Source organism: Cyclopterus lumpus, chromosome 14 (genome assembly GCF_009769545.1).
Source record: "Cyclopterus lumpus isolate fCycLum1 chromosome 14, fCycLum1.pri, whole genome shotgun sequence".
NCBI classification, from domain to species: Eukaryota; Metazoa; Chordata; class Actinopteri; order Perciformes; family Cyclopteridae; genus Cyclopterus; species Cyclopterus lumpus.
In genome coordinates, this window is record NC_046979.1 from 4,094,664 (window position 1) to 4,109,759 (window position 15,096).

At 44.4% G+C, this 15,096-nt stretch overlaps 2 protein-coding genes across 3 annotated transcripts; both read right to left on the reverse strand.

Moving 5' to 3' along the window:
* Positions 1–11,862, reverse strand: LOC117743080 (E3 ubiquitin-protein ligase CBL-like). Its single transcript, XM_034550829.1, has 15 exons — positions 10,982–11,862; positions 9,220–9,467; positions 7,828–7,974; positions 7,546–7,702; positions 6,027–6,148; positions 5,757–5,894; positions 4,463–4,550; positions 4,173–4,304; positions 2,729–2,938; positions 2,521–2,637; positions 2,113–2,408; positions 1,677–1,829; positions 1,030–1,124; positions 615–866; positions 1–361 (listed from the first exon to the last, which is right to left on the reverse strand). The coding sequence occupies exons 1-15, from the start codon at positions 11,123–11,125 to the stop codon at positions 39–41; spliced, it is 2,622 nt and encodes an 873-aa protein (XP_034406720.1). The 5' UTR covers positions 11,126–11,862; the 3' UTR covers positions 1–38.
* A 35-nt stretch (positions 11,863–11,897) lies between these two features.
* On the reverse strand, positions 11,898–14,851 carry alkbh4 (alkB homolog 4, lysine demthylase). 2 transcript variants are annotated; one of them, XM_034550833.1, is made up of 3 exons: positions 14,706–14,851; positions 13,576–13,764; positions 11,898–13,333 (listed from the first exon to the last, which is right to left on the reverse strand). In XM_034550833.1, the coding sequence occupies exons 1-3, from the start codon at positions 14,805–14,807 to the stop codon at positions 12,812–12,814; spliced, it is 813 nt and encodes a 270-aa protein (XP_034406724.1). In that variant the 5' UTR covers positions 14,808–14,851; the 3' UTR covers positions 11,898–12,811. The 2 variants fall into 2 exon arrangements, with proteins under 2 accessions (XP_034406724.1, XP_034406725.1); XM_034550834.1 differs by lacking the exon at positions 14,706–14,851 and adding an exon at positions 14,559–14,596.
* Between the last annotated feature and the right edge of the window lie 245 nt (positions 14,852–15,096).

The following is a 15,096-nucleotide window of genomic DNA, read 5'->3' on the forward strand; positions in this document are numbered from 1 at the left end:
GGGGGGGGGGGGGGGGGGGGGGCGGGGCCTGCAGCCGACTATGTGGCGATGGAGACAAACTCCCGCAGGATGTTCTTGGCCGTCTCCAGGTTGTTCTGGGCGATCAGCAGGGCTTTCTGGATGTCCTGAATGGAGTAGCCCTGGGACATCAAGCATTCGATCTCCCCGTTTAAGGTCTGGCTCCCGGGAGCCGGAGCAGGTGGAGTGGGGGAGGAGGAGGAGGAGGAGGCCGAGGAGGGACCGGGGAGGTCCGGCAACGGAGCGGGTAATTCCCGGTTTGCCGGCCGAGGCCGTCGGTCGGAGTTGGCTCGCCGCGGGAGAGGTTTGGGGGGACGTTCGGGTTCGGCACCTGTAAACATACCTGGAAACACAGTCGGTCAGTCAAAAGGGGTTTTTGGTGCCCCCTCTGGTAGATTGTGGATTTATTCTAATGTGAGCCTTGTGTTTGACGCTCCGTTTACAGTCTGATGAGCGAGACTGGAGCGACTGGAGTTAAGAGACCGAAAGTGTACGGCTGAATTGTCGCCCCCCCCCCCCCCCCTCCCCCCCGAGCTAATTTTAAAAACGAGCATCGTAAAAAAATATATATATATATAATTTCGAGAAATACACACCGGCTTCTACTGCACTGTCGATGCTGAGAGTGCTGAAGGCCGCCGAGGGGCCGCCCATATCCGACAGGGTTCTCCTGGCGGGGGCCGGAGGGATGACCGGTCTGGGGCAGTCGTACTCGTAAACATCCTCCTCAATGCTCTCCTCCTTCTCCTCCTCCTCCTCCACCACCACCACCTCCACCTCCACCTTCTCCTTCTCCTTCTCCTTCTTCTTATTGTCCTGGGGAACCGCGGCTGAATGTTGCGGTTGGTCTGAAAAACAGGGTTAATAAGCGGGACATAAACACCACTTTGGGGGGGGGGGGGTCTTGCAACATCTGCTTGACAACTTCAAATTCAAACTATTGCCCGATTAAATCATTTATTAACAGCTTCAGTGTCTGCAGGAATAAGTTTAGGACAGTGTGAATGTTACCCGGTTCAGAGGCCTCAGAGGAACCAGCCTGGGCCTGGATGTTACACATGGACTCGTAGACTATGGGCTCCTCGGGGTCGCAGTCGGCCGCCTCACTGCAGACAAAAAGGGGGGGGAGAGGGAATCAAATAATAATTTGGAGTCCTTCTCCATGTACAGTCTTTACACAAAATTGCCAACACGACATGATAAAAGCAACACTACTTCACAGCTTCTGATGACACGCATATTTATTTTTTTTTACTCTGCCTCATAAATATCACAAATGATGCTAATGGGAACTTCATTTCAAGCTGCATAAATTTTGCGTGCACCCAGTGCTGCCGCAGCTCCTCCCACCATTGCACACCGCTCACCGGTTCCATCGGTTCGAGAGTCATTTTTTCCTTTTCTCTCGTCCTTGAAAAATGACTTCTTTTCGTCACATTACGAAAGTTCCTTAAATATTCTTCAAGAAAGTGTCTCAGAAAACAATAAAAAAAAAATCCATCTGTTTTTAAAACTATTTAAAAACGAGGAGGTGAAACACAGCGAATAAGTGAGGGGGGAGGTGTGTTTTGTGGGTTGAGCTAGTGGGGACCCCTTTCAAAACTAAGGCTCCAGAGCCCTCTGGTGGACCAAAAGAAAAATGACATTATTTTTTTTACCTGAAGTCACTGTGGTGGTTCGCCTGCACCGGGGGCACCAAGGAGCCGGTGATGACCCAGGGTGCACCAGCAGCTGGCAGAGAGGTGGGACTCATGTACTCATTCTCCTCACAGTCGGACGACGGCTTCTCCCCACTCGACGCCGGCAGAGATCTGATCACACACACACACAATATTCATTCTGTACTTGCATAATTCCAGCATTGTGTACTTAAAAGTCCAAGTGAATTTGCTTGCAATGTGCCACCATGCCGTATACATATTAAAAGATCTGACTCATTTAACTTCCTCACAGGATGGCACTCGTATTTAGAGGCTGACGCACTCGTCTGTCCAGGACAATGAGGTCACGGACCTTGGCGGCATAGCCTGAACCCGATAAGACAAGGAATCTCACACATCCATTGCATCTCACAACAGCAGCAGAGCTCAGTACCTCGCAGTCAGGCAGTAGACGACGTTGGTGGCCGCCTGGGCTTTGCTTCCCTCTCCACTGGTTCCGTTGTTCTGAGGGCCGGAGGAGGACGAGGCCGCCGACAGGGCCTTGGTTGCTGGACGCGGGACCATGTAGTTGGAGGCCCAGGCGGCCTGGTCGGGGGTGGAGGGCAGCGGCCTCCTCTGGAGCCGGGAGTCCTGGCCGACCAGGGAGGGGCGCTCCGGAGGGGGAGGAGGGGGCAGCTCTCTCAGGGCTGGAGGCAGAGGTAGAGGCTTGTCTCTGTGAGTGGCCGCCATCTGTGGGGTTGATGGTGGTGTTAGCAACTACATGTTTGGTATGTGAGCTTTAAATGACCAATCTGTCGGTTAAAACTCTGTTCCACACACACGCGCACACACACACACACACCTTGGATGTGGCTCCCTGAGTCTGTGCGCTGTGGGAGCTGCAGGGTCTCTGCTGCAGGAGGTCCAGTCTGGGGGGCACCGGAGGCAGCTGAGACACTGGAGAGGGTGGGCGCTCTACCTGCACACACAAATACATTTAGAGATTACAATCAGAATAAAGATAGTTCCATTAGAGCCAATTGATTCGTTTTGTGGGGGGGTCCTCTCACCTTGGTGCAGGCCAGCCTGCTCATGACGAGGTGGTCCTCCAGGCGATCGTCGTCTTCCTCGTCATTGCCGGCAGCTTCTGCTCTGCTGGAACCCTGAAAACCGGCAAAGGAGGCCCCCCCGCTGGCCTTCGGGTGGAACGGGTCCACCACGATGGGCTCCGTACCTTTGATCTCGCAGCGGCAAAACGGGCAGCCTTGACCCTCCGACTCCTGATGCATACAGGAAGCACCGTTTAACATTTGAGGGAGCAGAGCGAGACCTTAAAATGACGTTGGCCCACTTTTTAAGGGCGTTGACTTCACAAAATACAAGACGTTGGAAGCTTTATTTGAGAACCTCAGCAGAATGTTGAAAGTAAAATAAAGCCCAGAGTTGTCAGTGAATTTCTTAACGTTAAGACATAGATTACAGTGGTGCTGCAATTACAATTATGACCATCGTGTCGTACTAATACACACATTGTAGTCACACAAAAAAAAAATCACTTATTACTTAGTTATGTTAAGCAATTTGTGAATGAAACACGTCTTAGAGGTTTCAAATATAAATGGGCGTTGCCCCCTTTTGAGCAGCTGGAAGGCTTTTATTGTGAAACACGTGTGCAGGAAGTGGCGAGTTTCATTGAAGGGGGGGAGGGAGAGGGATAAAGCTCACCAGCAATAGAAACTAGTTGGCAATGAGGAAGCTACCGTTTCTCTTGTACTGATTGTTTTACAACATGATGCTGAATTAAGACAACAAATGAACAAGGAGGACGTTTACTTTAACGTCAAACAACAAATGTAAAACAGTGTGTACGCTATATTTAGAATCTTGTTGCCAGTTAACCTTCGCATAGGACGACTGTACAGCCCGTTTCAGACAAAAAAAAGTGAAGCCACCCGAAAACCGAACTAAAATTTCCTTCACCAGAGTTGCTGATCGACCTTTAAAATCGATTAGTTAATTTTTCTCCAATGGAGTCTGTCGGCTTTGGTTTTTTTTAACCTGTATAAATAAACTGGAAACGAAATATTGCGCTGATTTTTTATTTTCTCCTCGGGTGTCTAAAATACCTTTTTGGCTGCCGTCTGTCCACAGCAGAACATTGCGTTGCTCTTGTGCATTCATTCTTTTTTTTTTTATATCTGCTTCTCAACACTGTGTGGATAAGTGACTCATAAAACCTCACTTCCAAAAACAACACAACTAACCTTTTAAGCCTGCTGCTCTCTGCAGTTTATGGAAATAAGTGCCACTGATGGGGAGAATTTACCGTAATCCAAACAAATTGCCTGCCAAGCGATATTTAAAAAAGGGGCCCAATATTGATTCTCAGTAAGAGTGCAAAAAAACAAAAAGGACCCCGGAGCTTGGCTTTAAATAAATGTTCACGGCAGTTAGAAAGACAGACTTCCCTCTTTTGATTCACGGAAAACAAATACAATAAAATGCCCCTCTCACCTGCCACGCCGTCAGACAGGAAGTGCACATCAGGTGCCTGCAGGGCTCGATCTTCACATCCTTATCGTTCTCTGCGCAGATCTTGCAGAGCTGGAAGGTGGAGCCCATCTCGCAGTACAGCTCGTACTGCTCCTGCAGGGATGAAGGAGGAAGACACACACACACACACACACACACACACACACACACACACACGTTGTTTATTTTGAAGATCTTAGTCGCTTGTGCACGAGAACAAAAAAGCTTCCTGAGGCCCAACGATGAGGTGTACAGATGAGAAACAAACGAACCTGAGTAACTTTGATGTGGTCCTGTGGAGAAGGTTCACACAGCCCCGTTAGGTCTGGGTTCTGTGCACGACCATCTGGGAACAGGTAGCTGGAGAACCACACACACACACACACACACACATAATAATTGGTAATAATTCTCTGTGCACTCTGTATCCATCCATCCATCCATTTTCAATACCGCTTATCCTCATTAGGGTCGCGGGGCGCTGGAGCCTATCCCAGCTGACATAGGGCGAAGGCAGGGGACACCCTGGACAGGCCGCCAGTCCATCGAGGGCACATGTAGGGACATACAACCATTCACTCTCACATTCACACCTATGGGCAATTTAGAGATCAATTAACCTGCAGCATGTCTTTGGACTGTGGGAGGAAGCCGGAGAGCCCGGAGAGAACCCACGCTGCCACGGGGAGAACATGCAAACTCCACACAGAAGGACCGCTCCGACCGGGAATCGAACCCGCGGCCCTCTTGCTGTGAGGCGACAGTGCTAGCCACTACACCACCGTGCAGCCCCACTCTGTATCCCTTTTCTCCTATTAATTTTTAAAATATTGACACGCTCCAAAATCAATAATCCCCGACGCTGTGTATTGAAACTGCACTTCCTCTCACGTACACTAGATGTCGGATTCCAAACATTCATTTAATGTAACTTATTTGTGAATTGAAACTTTTTTTTTTTTTTTACAACATATTAAAAGCTATGGCTCAAAAGCAAAAGAGGGAGACTTTGCTGCAGGAGGTGTTTGAAATGAACATTTTTATATTTTAATTTCATTAAAAGAAAATCCATCTCGAGTTAACTGCATTTACAAGCGTGTTCTTCCAGCCGCCTTTCAGGGGCCACGGTGGAGGAATGTTTAGATACTTTAAAAAAGAAGGTATATTTTCCGAGGAGCATTCCTTGCACGCCGTAATAAACGACTACGGGTTCTTTTGCTCATTGTTAAAGCTCCATGTGGCGACTTTTTCTTATTGTGTAAAGTGCAACCAAAACTCTGACCTCATCACTGTTGTGCCACGTTTTCAGAAGGCTTTAATAATCTCTAGTCTCGATACTCCATTTTGTTATTTGGGTTGCATTCACCAATGCAGTAATTAAACAAGGAAGACTATAACATGCCTTCAATGGTCGCTGACTAAAAGAGCTATTCTGGGGGTCATTTGGGGCAATCTCTGATCTCTTCTCGAATCCCCAAGGGCATATAAACTACAACAATGTACCCTAAAAAAAAAAAAAAAGAAGTATAAATCAGTGCATTGATGCCGCGTCGCAGCGGGACTCACAATCCCTCTCTGTATCCATCAATGAGGGCTTGAAAGAGCGGTTTGTTATGGGGGATGGTCTGCAGGATGTTGCCGTCAGCTGTCACGTAGCCGATAGCCCACTGGCCCAGCCGAGTGCAGCTCAGCCTAAAGATGTAGCTGAGAGAGAGAGAGAGAGAGAAGACGAGCGTCTCAAAACAAACGATGCACACTGGGCACAGTGAACTACACTTGACTCTTGATACTACTGCCCCTCTTAAGACGCATTCGAAATGTCATTCTGCGTCTCACCTGCCGGGTTTGTGGATGAACCTGTGCAGTCGAGCCTTGACCTCGTCGTAGGTCAGGAAGGCCATGTAACCCGGGTGCGTGACTGCCAGACTGTTCCAGTTCCTTAAAAGAGACGACCACGGCTACGCAGGCACACAAACAAAGTCATTCAGCTCATACAGATTTCAGACTTTTTCATCTTTTAGTCACCAATTTATGCAAAAACAAGAAGAAGAAAAAAAAAAAGCCAGCTAACTTCAAAAATAAAAGAAAATGTAGAAGGCTACAAAATTAAAATCAAGGAAGGGACAATAAAAATGCGAAGGGGCCGGATCTGTTTGTGGTTTTGAGCGCTTCAGGAGAGCTTTGGATGGCTTTGGTTTAATCGCCTATTTTAAAAAAACCACAAACCCAAGAGACGCTTTAAATCCAGATGGAAAACTTTTCTGTTTGCTTTCGCCTTTAATTGAACCAGAGTCAAGGAAATCAGTCCACTGCGTTTTTATTTCTTTAACGGCACTGCTGCTTTTTATTCTATTTCTTGCTTTTTTTTTTGACTGTTTTAAAAAAATCTTTTAATGAATGTTCTTTTGCATTATGTTTTGATGCTTTTTAATAGCTTTTTAATGTGAAGCACTTTGAATTGCCTTGTTGTTGAAATGTGCTACACAAAAAAAAAAACATTTACCTTGATTGCCAAATGAAGGAAGAACAACAGGAATATGTGAATATTTAAAAATCACCGCCCTATCCAGGACACCAGTGGATGTTTCCATCATTCCCATTTGTGTATTCCATTGGATTAATGTGTAGCTTCGATGTATTCGTATACAATAGAACATATTTATTCATCCCCTTGGGGGAACATGTGCTGTTATGACTACTTTAAATAGACTTGGAAGCAAATAAAATAACATAATTCAAAGTGGTTACAAGGCTTACTTTCATTATCCTATAATCAGCACAGAAGTACCCGTAGCAAAAGTTGGCTAGGCAGTGCATCGCCCGCGGGACTATAGGCGCGTGACCACGACGCGTTGCACACGCCGCTCAAGACGCGGTCGCCCATAAACGTTGACCGCCGGACTTTTTGATGTTTGATGTTTGGACCACGCGAGCGTCTACAAACGCTGAGCCCATGACACTAATAATATTAGTGTATCGAATTTTCAAGGCCGACGTTATCTTCAAACTATTTGGTCCAGCCGGATGTTGTAGAAGGCGCCGTGACAACACGTCGAGGCCACGCACAAAGTTAACGGAATACAAATATACAATATTATGTCTCTCTGGGATTTTGGACATTATACCTTTTTAATCTTTTCAGGTATCCTGTGGAGTCGTTGGCCACTAGCTGAGCTGCCGGGGGCAATAGTGGAGTTGTCTACAGTACAGCAGCCTCTGAACTCATTCTACGTGTTAATGCTTTTAACCAAAAGGGCTACTAGATTGAACGCGTTAAAGGAACACCCAAAATGCAGTTCATTGAATAACTACCACGGATCTGCCGATGCCACAGCGTCCCCCAGACGAGTCTTACCTGGAAGAGCCGGGTGAAGATGTCGAACTCAAACACTGAGATGTAGTCGTTGCATGTGAGGTCGATGGTGGACTTGAGAGCCATGGCCTCCAAGCCCGAGCTGATTGGGTGAAACTCGTGGAGAGCCTGACGAAACGTCCTCCATGGCACTATGGTCCTGCAATAGAAGGGAGGGGAGGGGGGGGGGGGGGGGGGGCAGAGCGTTCAAGGGCCTGTAGGAAACCTCACCCCAGTGATCATAGTTTTGTTAAATGCCAACAACCTAAAAAGTGGAAAACTCACTTGTCCCCAAATGACCGTCTCCAAAATTCAGCAGCATCAGCTTTGGTGATCCTGAAGTTGTCTCCCTGAAATAAGCCATTGGGGAAGATGGCTTTTAGCTCTGCAAGCATGTGACTGAAGATCAGAGACAGCTTGGTAAGGTTTCGCCTGAGTTAGAGGGACGGCAAAAAAAAAGAAAAGAAAAGCAAATGCAAGTTAGTCAGGGACATTATCGGACCGAGTTCGAAATATTTGTCCAAATTCAGATCACAAGAGTAGAAAGATTACAGCCATTTACCAAACATGTGCTCATCCGTTACTAACCGAGGCAAATCACACACGCACATCTACAGCGTCGGTATTTTTTTTTTTTTTTTACTTCCCCTCTGAATGCACAGAACTTTCTTTTCAACTTTAAAAAAAAAATTGGGAGTAATATTCAAACTTTTGTAAACACAATACTTTTTTTTGTTGCTCTTTTCTCAAATAAATTCACAAAGATTTGGGAGTAGTGCGAGAGTGCACCTGTCGAGTGGGGAGGACGGGGAGCCACGGCAACGATACATTTGCCAACCTTCACCAAAGCTGTCGACGCAGAGCATTTTATGAGGAAATGCTTCATCAAAAAAAAAATAAATAAATAAAATCTAGAGTGCGTCAAGAGGAAGGATGAACTCGCTTAGTAATGACTTTCTGAGAAACGGGAAGTAGGTCTGATTGTGATTGCGGGGCTTCATACAAAATTTTACTTCAGTTCACTTGGCCTGCTTCTGCCAAATGACACAAACTGGATTTCATCACAGAGATGGAAAGTCTAAAAATAAATATATATATATAAAAAATGGAGTGTGGAGAAAGTTCTTGCATGATCAGCGGTTCCAATGCAATCTAAATGAATTACAGGCCTGTCCAGGGTGTCCCCTGCCTTCGCCCTATGTCAGCTGGGATAGGCTCCAGCGCCCCCGCGACCCTAATGAGGATAAGCGGTATTGAAAATGGATGGATGGATGGATGTATGTTTCTAAATTCTGTTTCAAGGTCTTGCGGGTGCAACGCTTTTAACGGGAGACAGGACTCACTTTACTTTTTACTTTTTTTTTTTGCAAAGATAAAGTTGCAATAAATACTGCAGACGTGAGCATTTACGTGAAATTGTACTCTTCTAAAATCGGCCAATGTTGTACTGCAGAGCCACGTAATACGTAATTAATTAACTTTTTATATTAGATAAAAAGGTGGCATCAGTCATCGGCAGTATGACTGCTATAGTTAGGCTGTTTTTCACCAGTATGATCTTTAGGGCTCATTTCATGGATATGGAGCCAATTAAAACAATGATAAGCCTGAACTTTGTCACACACACACACACACAAAAGGATGAATGACATGTCATCCATCAGGATATAAGCCAACCTGGGCTGGGAGTTCTCCTCAAACATCCTCTCCTTGGCCTCCTTGAAAAGGCTCATGGTCTGCTTCGTCTTGTTGGTCAAGTTCTCCATGACCACGCGGAAATACTCGTTCTCCCCGAGAATCTCGATTTTGCCCTCGTATCGGGACAGAACCGTGCGTAGGTGCTGGTAGGTGTCCGGCAGCAGGTCCAGGATGTAGGGCGGGCTGTTCTTCAACGCCACCTTGGGGTTCTGGCACAAACGCACCACCTGGATGGCACACAGAGAGACGGGCTCACAATATTTCTAGTCTTGCTGTCCATACAGGCCATTACAAGACCCTGTCCTTATATGACCAAATATCTGAAGTTATCAAAAGTAAAAGTTCTGCACACATCACGAGGGGGCTTTCACGCGCCAACGCGGCTTAGTTTGGTTGAATGAATGAATACTGGACTCGACTCTCAATCTCTTCAAAAAAGATTTGTTGAGGCATTTTACTTTCTTTTTTTGTTGCTCGGGCAGCAAAAAAAGAGGAAGGAAGACACGGCGGTGGACAGTGTGTGTTAATAAATACACCGCGACAGAGATGGCAGGGAGGCTGCGTGTGTGTGTGTTAGTTAATGTTTGCTATGCAACATGAACATGTGTGAACTAATCTGTTGTTTACTTCGAGGCCCGAGGGATCAAAAGTTGGGAGAACGTGGTTGAAAAAGCAAGCTGATGAGAATAATTCAGAATAATTCAGAAATCGACATGCACATTATTCAGAAAATGTATGTAAAAAGAACCACAAAGTAATCAAACAGATGTTCGCTGCAACTCATAGACTTTAGACCGGACTGATTGTCACACTATCACAATACAATTGCACCTCACGGGGCAATAAAACACGACCGCAACACTGCATTATCCCCCAGTCCTAAGCGGAAGCATATGACTGGAAGTTTTAGTTTTAAAAACCTTCCAACAGCAACAGGGATCAGTCGGTGCCATGTGACACACAAAAAACAAAACACACATAGTACTGTAAACGAGGTGACGGCTCTAAGCACAGCACAGTGTGTGTTGTACAGTGCGTGTTGTCTTATCCGATATATATATATATATATGTCTGTCTCTCTTCTTGCTCCAGTCTCATTGTGAACTCTTGTCTCTTCATCCCTCTCGGCTTTCTTCTCTTCCTGACTAGCTTCGTTAAGGATTGTGGAAAAGATGCGTGTCAGCCGGCCTTCTCATCAATACAAAACACGCACCTCCTTTTAATCTAAAAACACCAAACCCACGAAGGTGTCCACAAAGTCATCAACAGATTAGCATCACTCACTATGCATTATCTCAAATTAGATAATGCATTAGGGACACCTATGATCCTCCAATTTTGTGTGTGTGTGTGTGTGTGTGTGTGTGGGGGGGGGGGGGGGGGGGGATATTCTCATGTAGACCATCGTGTAGTAGACAGAACCCACAAATAACTGCTCAAAATACTTCTCTTGATGATGCCTCTCGTGCTGTGGTTATTGAATATGAAAATCTAGTTAACATACAAGTCAAAAGAAGAAGAACAGCTGTTTGCTTAGAAAGAGGGAAGCTGGATGTAGTCAAGAGCTCACTGACGTTACTGATAACTGACCAAAAAAAAGTCAAGTGTCTCGTTTTCAGTTCCGTTTTGTGTGTGTGTGTTTTTTTAAAATATATATATATATATATATATATATATATATATATATATATATATATATATATATATATATATATATATATACCCAAAGCAGTGTCAATACCTTATCCATGAGTTTCCAGCATTTCTCCACCATTTTCTTATCGACCACTGCAGGTTGGTGAGGCTGGAGAGGCTGCTGGTGGGGCTGAAAGGCGTCCTTCATCAAGCCGATGAGACCGGCGCCCCTCCTCGGATTTCCGGCCATTAATTCGGTCGGCGACCGGGGTGGTTGCGGGGGGGTGTTAGCACCCGGGAGGAGGGGGACCGGGGATAGACCAACCGGCGATTATTCTTGACACGTTGACACGCTGTTTTTTTTGTTTTTTTAAAAGTATTATTATATATATATATTTTTTTTTTTGGTAGCCACCTATCTACACTTCACGCTCGCGCTCGGAACACAAACGGGCGGCTGTGTGTACGCTGTCCGCGCGACGCAGCTAGCTTAACATGCTACATTTGAGAGAAGGGAGAAAAAAAAAAGAAGAAGAAGAAGAAGCCTATTCTCAGTTTAATTTCAGTCGCCGAGTAAACGCGTACTCGTTGCCGGCTTGTCGGGCTCCTCGCTAAGCGGTCTCTTCTTCACGGCGACGAGGAACTTGAATCCACCCCCCCCCCGACCCCCCCTCGAGAAATCTACCCGGCTTATAATAAACTCGGGGTGTTAATAAGCCACATAAGCGATCAACAAACAGGTTGTGCGGCAGGGCAGCAGAGAGTAAACACGGATGTCCGGCTGCGGCCTTCAAAATAAAAGAGGCTGGTCCATGAACATGAAAGAATTTTTTTTTTAGGAAATTGCACTTAACTTTTTGTAATGTTTTTTAGTACTTAATAATTCAGGGGGTTGGGAAACACTGTTTTGCAGCTTCAGTTACTAGATACTTTACAGATTCACATAATTAATAACACATATAATTCAACACATGCATTATAATATATATGCATTATAATATATATATATATATATATATATATATATATATATATATATTTTTTTTACACTGCCCGGCAGTAGCGCAGAGCATGTAATATTAATGTGATGTACACGGTATAAAACACAATCCAATCCAATTTAAAGTACTTAAATTGAATAACCCATTAGATTATTTTTTATGTTAAGTATATGTTTGATGATGATAGATTTGTACTTACGATTTTGAATGCAGGACTTTTACTTGCTTGCTTTTTGTTTACACTTTTGACAACTGCAGTTACTAGCTACCATGCAGATGAATGATATAAATACAAAATACAATCCTTTTTAGGAGTGTTTGGCAATATGCGAGCGGCAGCAGAGATGAAGAGCTTTGACATCTTCACATTCTTTATGACGCTTCTGTACTGCAGCGACTTCTGATCACCTGAGCTCGCAGTGCTCCTCACGTTACAGCTGAACGCCACACCAGCGGCACAGCTGGTGTGTGTTGGGAGGAAATTCGGCCACACCCCAGTTCCAGTCACCACTGCAGGAAATGCAAGTACCCACTCTACATAAAAAACAAAACAATGTGAGGCAGAGTGTGTAAGGAAGTGGTTTTCTTCTTCTTTTTTTTCTTCTTTTTTTATGAAAAGAGAATTAAAAAGAATGAGGTCTGCAGAAAATATGGCTTCTAAAGACAGCTGGTATTGAGTTCATTTGAAAAACAACCCGTTACTATAGAGGATTGTTTTATGACCCATTATTTGATCCGCTTTTGTGGATTTGATTGGTTTTGTTTTAATTCATGATCGCAAATGCTGCATTTCATACTCTGGTTAAAAAAACAAAAAACATGTAATAATTACATTTATACAATTCTATTTCATAGAAATGCATGTCTGACTTGAACTGTATCAAGTCACCCAAGGAGTCTGGACCCCCACCACTGTTCTGTATCATCAGACGAGCCTATAGTGGAGTTCCTTTGAAGCTTAAAGAAATGTTCAACAGCTGAGCTCCCAGCTCTGCCTGCTGCCCTCCGGGTAGGAACTCTGCAGACAGCTCTCTGTAGGTGCTGCAAACTCTGCGCTCCTGAACATCGTCCCTATGAATGGCATGTTTCCATCTGTGCCGTGCCTCGCCGTACAACACCACTAAAGACCTGCGAGGGAGACGAACGGCTACATGGACCTCCTCTGCTAGTCCCAACTCTGGCAGACCCCGTTCGAGGGACATGGTGAGTGTCGTGTTTGATAACAAGTTGATGGTGACGAGCCGCTCCCCCCACAGCCAGGAGTCGTCGAGGTGGGGATCGATGGCGGAGCCCCGCTGAGGGTGGTAATCCAGATTGCACTGCTCCACTGGATGAAAGCCAGCTAGATTTGGCTCTTTTTGCATTCGGAGCACTAGTTTTTGGCTCACAGCAGGTAGTCCACTGAAGCCACCAACACGCACTTTCTTTTTCTTGAAGTTAATCTTTGGTCCAAAGTCCTGCAACAATATGAGAAACGATGTTTGTTTATTTCATCAGAATATATCAGCAATAATAATTATAATGTATTCAAATGTGGAAAATTTCTAAAGACGTGTGGATCGTTTTAGTCTCCACTAACTGTTTAAAGCCTATAGTTTTACTTGTCTGTGTACAAAAAAATTATACACAACCCAACTCTCTTGTTTGTCTTGATGCACCTTGCAGATGCCGTTCAAAAAATACACGTGTTCCACGTCACCTGTTTCCTTCGACCAGACTGAGACTCATTCCACGAATCCTGGTCCATCGCGCTCATCAGCTTTTTCTCCTCTTCTTCCGATATGAAGTTCTCCCGCAGGAAGACACCGGGAAAGGCAAAGGACGCAGCCTGCGCCTCTTTGCGAATTGCGAGCCTCGTCTCAGCGTCGTAGAGAAAATGATGCACAATCTTGAGACAAAAACAAAATAATAATAATAATAATGTGCAATATGACAGCATGAAATGCGCATGACAGTCGAGCAGAGATAACTGGAGGTGGAGGAAGAAGTACTCAGATCCTTTACTTAAGGAAGTAAATACAAGTCCTGCATTCAAAACCTTGCTTAAGTACTAGCATCAAAATATAGATATATACTTTATTAATCCCCGAGGGGAAATTTGTTGTCATAGTACAGACACCGAATGGAATAGCCTAAATAAACTAAACACACAAAATAAAATAAAATATAAGAACAGGGATGACAGATGTATACAAAATATTTATTAAAAAAAATAAATACATATATATATGTATGCACAATAGAATACAAATAACTGTGAAGTGTGTATTAAGGACCAAAAGTATGCAAAAGAGCCTATTTCCAAATTAGATATATTATTGCATCTGAATTATTGATGCTTTAAATGTTGCAGCTGGTAAAAGGTGGAGCTATTTTAATTAATTTATACACTAAATAAAGTTACAAAGTGCTTTACAATAAAAAAGATACAGCTAACAAATATATATATAAAATAGTGTATATATATGTATGAATACATAAAGACTAATAATAGATCATAATTAATAAATTGATTTATATTGTTCTATTAATAATAATAACAACCAGTCACTAAATGTATGATCTAAATAATTATAAAAAGTAGCACAGAAACGTCATACTGCATCTCGTTGTGAAGAAGAAAAGCTGGCGTTAACAAGAAGTTATTATATCGCAATACACGTTCAAAGTATCCAGTCATACCGAGGAAAGCGCCCCTTAAGCGTGTCCTGTGAGGGCTTCCGTAGCTGCTTTTTTTTTTTTTTTTTTTTTTTAGTCGCGCGAGCAAAACAGCTGCGTCCGTTTCCTGCCGATAAAAAAATGTGTACAGTGCAGCTCAGATGCGTTTACCTTTGGTCTATTCACCTCCGACTGTCCCTTTAAAGTGTCACACTGGAGACACCGCCGGATGCCTTTGCACGCGCAAGCAGTGACGCCACAATCTGTAGCCATAGTCTCATCCTGCGTCACGTGCTTCTTCTTCTTCTTCTTTTTTTTCTGTCGCCGTGAAGGCGACGCACCTGTTAAAATCAGTGAACATCGCCACCTAGCGAAACGTGTTGCCTCTGTAGATTTTTAGAGGATTATTTAAAGAGGTTTTCAACCCGCACACGCACACGCGCACACTCACACACACATACAATACAATTTTGAGGCACCTGTACTCAACTCTACATATTATGCGTCTGCATACTTCTACTCTACAGTGTTATTTTTAGAAGGCAATATTGTACAACATGTA